Source organism: Phalaenopsis equestris, unplaced genomic scaffold (genome assembly GCF_001263595.1).
Source record: "Phalaenopsis equestris unplaced genomic scaffold, ASM126359v1 Scaffold000094, whole genome shotgun sequence".
NCBI lineage: Eukaryota > Viridiplantae > Streptophyta > Magnoliopsida > Asparagales > Orchidaceae > Phalaenopsis > Phalaenopsis equestris.
The window spans coordinates 2,917,860-2,927,907 of NW_018164536.1; the positions used below are offsets into that span (position 1 = coordinate 2,917,860).

Here is a 10,048-nt window from a genome sequence, read left to right on the forward strand (position 1 = left end):
TAGATTTAGAGTAAGTAAGAACGAGATTAAAATATGAATTGATTTATATAAACTTACAAGTTAACTGGTTTTGGGCGAGTAACCCATATGAATTAAGGTATAATGCATGCATTGCATGATTACTCTATTGCAAATTGCATTTAATAACAACTTGTGCCAATACAGATAAATAAGCTTGAAGTAATACCTGAAGGAACAAAGAGAGCCTTCTAGGCTAACTGTAGAGCAAGAAAGGCAATCTGAAAAATGAATTGAACATAAATGATATGCAAAATAGGGCAAATGTAGTAACTAGAGCCATTGAGTTACCGGGCATTGTTCAGATGATATCACAAGTGGTTGATAAAATGACTGTTATTGAAAGATTTTCTACCATCACAAGATTCAAATTTGAACATGATACTGAAGTTGATCAGCACTTGAAGATATTTTAGACATTCAAGCCACCTGCATTTAAAGGTGTTGCTGAAGAATGACTATTAAAGATCGGAACGATTCTGGATGCATGATTTGTCTGGAGAATAAGAGAGTGGTGCTAGCCCCTTTCATGTTGAACGCCGCTTAGAAGGAGACAAGCACGGCACAGAGAGAAATTTCACTTGATATCTCTTCCACAGATTTAGTAAGATGATTTTGTCAAAATTTTCAAAGATTGGTTTATTTTGTCTTCATTCAGCATAGCATTGCGAAATAAATTTCTTAATCTAACTCAGAGGTCCAAGACAATTATGCAATATGAGGAAGAATTCACTTCTCTTTCCGGTTAGTGCTCGGAAAGAAAAATATCATCAATTTTTGTGCAGTCTTCAAGGTCAATTGAGAGACCACTTATAAAATCACTAACTTCTCAGTGCTAGTTGAAAGGGTCAGAAGAATCAAAAATGAGTTGAACTTTTCCAACCGCTGATGACTGCCACAAGTAAACAAGAAAAAAAATTTGTCAAGGGAGAAGACCCACATAGAGCAAGAAAGTTAAATCAGAAGTTAAGCAAAAGCAGACAATCAGGCCAATCTGCGAGAACTATGGAGAAAAGCATTTTGGGCAGTGTTTGATGGGTTCAGGAAAGTATTACAGATGTGGATAGTCCGAGCATCTTCAGATGAACTGTCCATAGAAAAATAAAAGAGATAGAAAAGTTGACAATTAAAGAATAGGGGCAGCGCAGAAACTTTGCAAATCTCAATTTTTGAAAAAGCCTTCAAATCAAGTCATGGGTGAAAGTTTGGAGCGTCGAAAGGAGCCACTAGTGCAGGTCAGAGTTTTTGCATTTACCCCTCGGGAAGCTAAAGAATGAAGAAATTGTACAGGTATGTTATTGATTTTAAATCAGTTTGGCATTGTTTTATTGGATTCAGGTGCATCGCATTTCTTTTTCTTTTTTGAAGAGTTTGTTGTCGATTTATATGTTGATATCATGCAATTTACTCCTACCTTGAATGTTATCATACTTTTGAAAAGTGATTTCTATGCGAAGAGTAAATGTTTTGTGCATACTAATATTTCAGATAGAAATTTGCTAACATATCACACTAATTCGGACTTTTGATGTTATATTGCGAATGGACTGGTTAGGAAAGAATTTTGCCACAATTAAATGCTAGAAAATGTGAGTTAACTTTAATTTTTCTAGTAGGAAGTCATTTTTTTTTCATGTGATAAGAATACATAATTTTCTTCATTAGTGCAATGAAAATTGAAAAGTATTTGTGAAGTAGTAAACTAGTATTTTTAGCAAAATTAGAAGTTTTGAATAAAGATGTACATGAATTAAAGAATAACCCAATTGTTGCAGAATTTCCTGATGTATTTCCTAACAAATTATCAGGACTACTATTAGAAAGAAAAGTTGAGTTTGGCATTGATGTGAATCTCGAGGCACCTATGATTTTCAAATCTCCTTATAAGATGGCTCCAAAGGAATTGCAATAACTGATAGATAAGGGTTTTATCGAGTTGAGTAACTCATTTTTTAGTGCTCATAAATTATTTGTCAAAAAGGAATATTGATTTATGTGATTATACGTTGATTATAGAGATTTTAACAATGTGGCAATAAAAAATAAATATCATTTGTCCATTATTGATGATTTGTTTAATCAGTTAGAGGGCCCTGTTGTGTTTTTCGGGATTCATCTAAGAACGGAATATCATCCAGTCAAAGTCAAAGAGGCGCAAATAACCAAATTTTTGTCTAAGTATGATCCTTAAGAATTCTTAGTTCTATCTTTTGGCTCGAGAAATGCTGATCTGATTTTTATGTACCTAATGAATCAATATTCAAATGCTATGTGGATCAGTTTGTCATTATCTTTATTGATGATATTCTGATCTACTCAAAAATTGATGATAATTATGTTACACAGCTGAGAATAACATAAGAGCTGCTGAGCCATAATCAACTATTTGTAAGTTCTCGAAATGTGAATTCTGATTGAAGACCAATGCATTTTTGGGGCACATCAACAGTGGGCAGGGTATATCAGTAGATCCTCGGACGGTGAAAGCAGTTGAGGAATAGTTGGCACCAAAGAATGTTATAGTGGTACTTAATTTTTTTTAGTTTTATTGGATATTACAGGAGGTTTGTTAAAGGAATTTCATAAATAATTATGTCGTTGTCCAAATTGATGAGAAAAAATGTTAAATTTGAGAGGACTGAAGAATGTGAGCACTTTTTTTAAGATTGAAGGAACACCTAACTACTGCATCAGTATTAGTTATTCCAATTGGAATAGAGAGTTTCCAAATTTACAATGGCGCGTCATTATGAAGTTTGGAATGTGTTTTAATGTTAGAGTCGTAAATACACTTATAGTGTAAGTTAGATTATTACTCGTGAGCTAGAATTGATTAAAGAGATTGATGTCTTGCAGTTGAAAGTCAGAAGACTGTGTGATTTGTGATGTCTACATCAGTTAGTGGTGCAACCAACTTTGATAGATAAAATTCAAGTAGCTCAGAGAGTTAACAATGAATATATGAAACTCCATTCAATCACAAAAGGGCCTGATAAGCCTACTGACGAATATTGCATTATCAGAAATGAGTTGGGTACTTATTGATTCTGATTTGAGGCTAGAAATCTTACATGTCCACCATTCTGGGCACACAATTCATCAAGATATTCAGGGAGGTTTTGGCACGCATTTACATTTTAGCACGACATTCAGCCTACAAATTGACGGTCAAAAAAGATAATTCAGCTATTAGAAGATCTATTAAAGCTTTTTGTTCTTGACTTTGGATGCAATTGAGAATATCACATCCCAATCATTGAATTCTCCTACAATAATAGTCATCAATTCAGCATCAAAATGGCACTCTATGAAGTACTATATGATATAAAGTTAATAACTCCATTACGTTGAGTTGAAGTGGGAGAACGTCAACTAGTAGGTCTTGGATAGTTTGATAAAGCTACAAAGAAAATCATGTTAATTGAATACAGATTGAAAGCTATTTAGGAACAACACCAAAAAGATTATGACTCAAGGCGCGGAGCAACAGAGTTTGAAATCAATGCTTTTGCGTTTTCAATGAAAGATACAGCTAGATTTAGTCAAGAAAGCAAGTTGAATCCAAGATATATTAGTCATTTTGAAATCATAGAAAGGATTGGTCCAGTTGCTTATAGATTAGCTTTACTTGTGATATGTTAGACATTCAAGATATGTTTTACATTTTAATGTTGAGAAAATGAATTTCAAATGCAGACAAATGAATTTCACATAGAGGTATAGAAGTACATAATAATTTAACATACATTGAAGAACCTAAATGACTTTTAAAAACCGAAGTTAAAATGTTGAGGAATGGACAAACTCCTTCTGTTAAAATAAAATATAAACACTAGACTGAAAAGTAAGGTACATGAGAAAATAAATAAAAAAATACAACATAATATCTTTTTATTCTTAAGTAAAAATGAAAATTTCAGCAAGAAATTTTTTTATAATGAGAGAAGTATTGTAATACCCAATTTTTGACAAGTTCGGGTAAAATTTGATAATTTTAAAATATACGACAATTTTCACACTCCCCAAAATCTAACTGAAACAATTTTATAAAATTTTCCATCTTGAATCTATCAATTTGAGAAATAGCACTATGTATGAATTGTAAGTGTATAGGAAGATATGAAATTTTGAAATAACTACTTAACAAATACCTTAATTAAACATAATTAATCTTCTAGACCTCTCAGCCGTAATGTAGCAATCTCGTAGCCGCACTTTACTCTACATGCAACGGCTAGATCCAATCGTAAGTCTGAGAATTGTTTGAATCACATTAAATGTCGCATTTCTCCTATTTCCCCTCCCAATACTTCGGTTTCGCACGCCTCCAGGGATTTACGATTGTGGCATTGTAGCACACACGATCCATGCAAACGACAAAGAGCCACAACTCATGACTGGGAGCTCTAAAAGAAAAACATTAAGTAGAAACATCTCCTTAACGATGTTTGAGACATTCATTTTCTTTCCTAAGTTTCCTTTTTCACATTTGCTATAAAGTGAGGCATTTTGTGTGTTCCCTGTTGCTGCAACTTCGCGGGAAAAGTCTTGGGACTGGGAAACCGAGAGCGATGCTCTGCAGTCAATCCATTTCTTGAGAAGCTGATAAGGGTTAGGGGGAAAGGAAAATGACGTAAGGATAGGGGGAAGGAAGCGAGGATTTGAAGTAATTTGTAGAGAAAGTTCATGCAAGGAAACTTATTCAAGGTAAATATCAGCACTATGATTATGTATGGGTTCAATTAAGACCAATATAAGAATTCATGAAAATCCTAAATGGTTTATGAATTCTAGGTGGTTTACACTAGGTAGCTAGCTTAGGGCAAGAATGGAGAAACTCGTCGTAGGATTGCTTCGTCAATTCAGGTGAAGGAATCCTATGATAAATTAAGAGTAATATCTTTCTCTAAGATTTTGATATTATTTCTTGTGAAGTATGTGCATTTAGAATTTCCATGTATTGTTAAATACCTACAAATATACATGAATAACAATTTAAATTTCCTCATGTTTATGAAATATATTCACTTGTAGGTATTTGTAACATGTGATTTATATATATGACTTATGACTTGAACGCTTGCAAGTACAGAAGATAGGGAACGATCTGACATTCAGGCGAAGATGAAAATCTGAGAACCGTTGGAATCAGACAGAGACGAGAAGTAAGGAACCACTGGTACAGGGGGCTATTAATAATTAATATGTTGGGAGGAGTTCAACCTTTATTAATAGTTAGTTTTTGAGCTGGGTGACGGCCCAATGACATGAAATGATATGAAAGTAGTCATATTCTATACAATTACAGGTGAATTTCTATGGTTATACTGATTGATTATGAAATTCATATGAATATGTTTATGACTGCACAAGAATCAATGAAACTCATGTCTTGCACAACTGACATAATTAACTGCATTTCATGTCTTCATAGATATTTTACATTATAAAAGCAAGTTGTGACATGTTATCTTGTCCCATATATGAGCTACTCGTAATCAGACACGTTGCTTCTTTTTCATCTATAAAATTTTATTTTAGACTTGATTATTTCTTTGAACCTGTGATAACTCATACTTATGTTACTGACTTTCAAGAAGGGATAATGAGCATCGAGATGTGAGCCAAGAATGAGATTGTAAAGTTTTTGTATTATAGTTTTAGAGGTTACCTAGACTTTTTGGTGCATATTTAAATATTTCTGATTTATCAGTGTAGTATATATGTTTTAGCGATAATGAGCACCACATCGAATAATCAGGTATGGGATTATACAATTTTTGTATTAGAGTTTTGGGGGTTGTACAGACTTTTGGGTACATAATTTTATTATTTTGGATTTAATAGCTTTCTATATATATTTTGGTTATGATTTTTCATGCTTCAAAATATATATGAATATCAAAGAACTATAAATTGAAATGAATCATATATGCTTCTCACGATTGAGTTAGACTGATACTTTACCCATTGGATACGGATTTTGCAAGTCATGAAATGTGCTCGTGGAAATTTGGACTAAGGGGCTATTTGGGGGCAGCTTATAGATGCGGCGGCGTTTTGAAAATGTTGACATGTCGTTTGGTTCGTTTGTTCCGGAAGATTACGGTGAAACGCAGTTAATAAATCCTTAAGAGGTGGGGCCGCAGCCCCACGGCCCGCGTCTTGAATCTGAGTCGAGCGCATTTTTACTCGCATGCCCTTCTTCTGTCAGTCTCCTCCCTCTGATCTACCGCCCTCTTTTCATGGAAATCTCTCCCCCCTGCCCCGACTTCGCCCGAAACCATGACAGAAACCCTCACAATACAGTCGCGCAACTAGAGTTAGTTGGAAGAGAACGACACAATTGGGAGGTACAAAGTCCTCCGAAACTCCCCTCCCTGCGCCTTCCTCCCACTCCCAATCCCCTTTGCTCAATTAGCTCCTTCAAATCTCATAAATCCGTCTTTTAACGGGAGAGAAACAAGATTTAAGATCATGTAGATATTTGTCATTTTTTTATTTTTTGTCGGGATTTAGTTTAAATACTACTTAAATCCCGCTTCGATGCTGCTACCAAAGTTTGTTCTTTACTTTATCTGTTATGGTTTATCATTAGGCGGCATGCATGAGCCATTATATCCTGATAGGATCAATTATTCAAAGTAAAATGGGGGAATTACATGCATGACACTCAAAACTTCTATTTTTTAGAATTGTGGGCTAGGTTCGTAAATATGAAAGTTTAGGTGTGAGATATGCAGGTGCAAAAAAAAATTGTGTGCTAGGTCTATAATGCTTCCTAAATTTTATTTGCTCTGCATCTACATGTCACTTGTCCAGATCAGGGGCGGAATTGTCATTTATCCAGAAACAGTTATTAATCAGTTGTTTTCCAAACAGACCCTAAGACATTCGGCCAGCTTATCCGGATCAGCTGAGTTGAATAAGCTGCAGTTGCCCCAAACAGACCCTAAGACATCCGCCTCTATCTCACCATGGTTGACCCTGAAAAAGAGAGGTTGGTTGGGGTGTAAAAAATCATAATGACAAATCATTTGATTGTGAAATAACATAAAAGTTGTTATGTTCTATACAATTACAAGTAACATTTATATGATTACATTGATTGATTATAAAATTTTTATTGATATATCTATTATTGCACCTGAATGAATGGAACAAATGTTTACACAAATGTCATAATTTATTCCATTTTATGAATTCATTTAGATGTTTTATATGATTAAAAAATGTTGTAATATGTTCTATTGTCCTGCATATGAGGTACTCGGGATCATGCATGTTGCTTCTTTTCCATTTATAAGATTTTACTTTAGCCTTGATTATTTTGTTTAGCATATTGTGACTCACTCTTATGTTCATGAAATTCAAGACGGAATAATGAGTACTAGATTGAGTATCCATGTGTGAGATGCTTTTGGAGGTTGTACGGTACTTTCTTTTATTATTATTTTTTTAGCAACCTTGCATATATGTTTTTGTGACATAATTTTTCATATTTCTAAGTATTGGTGAATGTGAATGGATTATGAATTAAAATGAATCGTGTATATTTGAGATGATTGAGTTATATTGATTCTTTACCCACTGTGTCCTGATTTTGCAAGTTATGACAAGTATTGGTGGGATTTTGAACTAATAGAGTCTTCTATCTCTATCGCACTATGGTTGGCCCTAAAAGGAGAGTCATTTGGAGTGTGACAAAATATGGGATCATAATTGGGTCTCTCATAATTCCCCTAACCACCCACCCCCCTCCCAAACGCACCCCCCAAACCCCAATCATCCATTTTAAACTAATGGCAATAAATTTGCTTAAATCTACAACCAAATTGTTAATATTATAAACTAAGTAATTAGAGCCTAGAGAGCAAACCCTCAATGAGAATTCTCTATCATCGACCAGAGAGATAACTAACCATAGTGTCTTGCGCACCTAAAAAGATCTTGAAATATATCATAAAATCCTCATAAATTAAAGATGAAATTTTTGGGTATTATTTTAATTATACAATGTAAAGTTCTTTCTAAGAACTTGAACCTCTAGAAGTCAAAGTACAAATTCCCAAAACCTACATAAATTCGTCATTTGATTTAATTATATTTGATGTTTGAAACATTATTCTAATTAACATCACTTAATTTTACCAATTCGGTCACACATTAGTGTCATTAAAGAATGTTTATGATTTTAATTATATTTTTTAATATATATTTTAAGGTTCTCATTATTCGCAGGCGTTTTATGTTTTTATTATAAACTACTAATGTGCAAACTATTTCAATTTAATTAAAATGAATTATGGCTAAATTTTATTGGAGTTAACCACCATATATTTTGAATTAGATAACCAAAAAATTCATCATGATTTAACGAGATTTATCATCTGACATGTCAAAAAGTTTTGTCGATTCACTAAATTTGGATTTACAAGGTTCAATAAATCCTCCCTTCAGTCAAATGGCCTCTACAGGATTTAATATATACAATATTTTCATGAAACAGAGTGAAAATAGGATTTAAGAAACCCATAAGATTATTTGTGCATTTTTTTTTTTTTGTCGTTAGGCAAGATTTATGGTAAATTCAGCATAAATACTACTTAAAACTTGAAACAAAACAGCCCCTTAGGAATGTATGTATTAGCATCCAAATTAATCAAACAAAAAAAAGATTTAGCCCTTATTATGCTGGAAAATATTTGCGTACGTAAGACGTACGCAAAGCTGCGCACGTCTGTAACCTGAAAATAGGTTACATGGAGGATATTTGGAGATTATAACCGCGTTATAGCCACTGTAACCTATCTGTACCTTCTAGTAAGTTTTGAGCTTCTGTTTTCATATATATTTAGGTTACAGGGGCTATAACGCGGTTATAACTTCCGAATATCCTCCCTGTAACTTATTTGCAGGTTACAGACGTACGCAGCTCTACACGTACTCAATTTTTTTCCTGGAGTGAGATCATAAACTGACCCAAAAAAAAAACATTGTCACCTTTGAATTTAAAATAACAAAAATCAAAGTGAATGAAGGAAATAATAAAAATATATATATTTTTTACCTCAGATCTTTCGATGACTAAAGGGTGCAAATCCGTACTCTGCCATCCAGCAGTGAATGGAGCTAGCATGCCGTGGCCCTTAAACCTAATAATAGATAATAGATAATATCAATAAATATTCACTGTTAGCACAAAAACAAGAAAAGAACAAAACCATGGCATCAAATTCCCCATACCCCTTTCCTTCATTCGACTCAGCTTCCAGAGAAGCCTCCGAACCCATAAATCTCGCGCACGAGGTGCTAACCTGCGGCAATATCCCATTTCTCCACAGCCCTCCAATCTGCAAAATGAACCCAATGCCAAATTAGATCCAAAACATTGTCATGGCCTGGTAATTCCAAAAAAAAACCTGCAAACCAACGGAGCTTCTCAAAAATAGCAAGAATATAAAAGATAATCTAAAAGGGAGATACTTCTCGGCGTAGCCTTTGAGTTTCATACCCGAGCTACCACTTTCGATCGGAGAAAGGAATTTGCGATCATTGTCGCTGCGATTGGTCACGGGGCATCCAGCTGGGAAGAACTTTAAGCGAGATTTGGACTGGGGCCGTGGGGAAAACGACGAAGGAAAAGACGGACATCCAGTTGTATCGAGACTGCAAGTTAAGGCGCAAAGACAGGAAAAAAAAAAAAAAGGAAGTTTTGCATTTCATTTATGCAATAAAAAAAAGTGTATCTGGCTGTTTAAAATTTAAAATGGTGTATGCAATAAAATAGTGGATATGTGAAGTGTAAAGTTTGGGGATTAGATATGTAAATATATAAGAATTGGAAGAAATATTAGATCAGTACTACGCACGTAAAAATAACGTGCGTAGCCAATCAAAACACGCCACGACATCTCGCGCGGTAGAGCAAAAAAAACGGCGCAGTAACACGGGGAATATTCTCTCCTGTGTTATTCATGTGTTATTGCGCGTTATTCATGTGTTATTGCGTGTTATTCATGTGTTATTG

General features: G+C 34.2%; 1 protein-coding gene across 2 annotated transcripts in view; it reads right to left on the minus strand.

The window, feature by feature from the left end:
- LOC110020253 (gamma-aminobutyrate transaminase 1, mitochondrial) overlaps nt 1–9,711 on the minus strand; it is a 78,470-nt gene extending 68,759 nt beyond the window's left edge. The window contains exons 1-3 of one of the 2 annotated variants that reach the window (XM_020718286.1): nt 9,533–9,711; nt 9,265–9,371; nt 9,089–9,173 (exon numbers count right to left, since the gene is read on the minus strand). In XM_020718286.1, the coding sequence (XP_020573945.1) occupies nt 9,089–9,173; nt 9,265–9,371; nt 9,533–9,574 (234 nt within the window). In that variant the 5' untranslated portion in view covers nt 9,575–9,711. The other variant, XM_020718287.1, reaches the window with a different exon arrangement.
- Nucleotides 9,712–10,048: the final 337 nt, after the last annotated feature.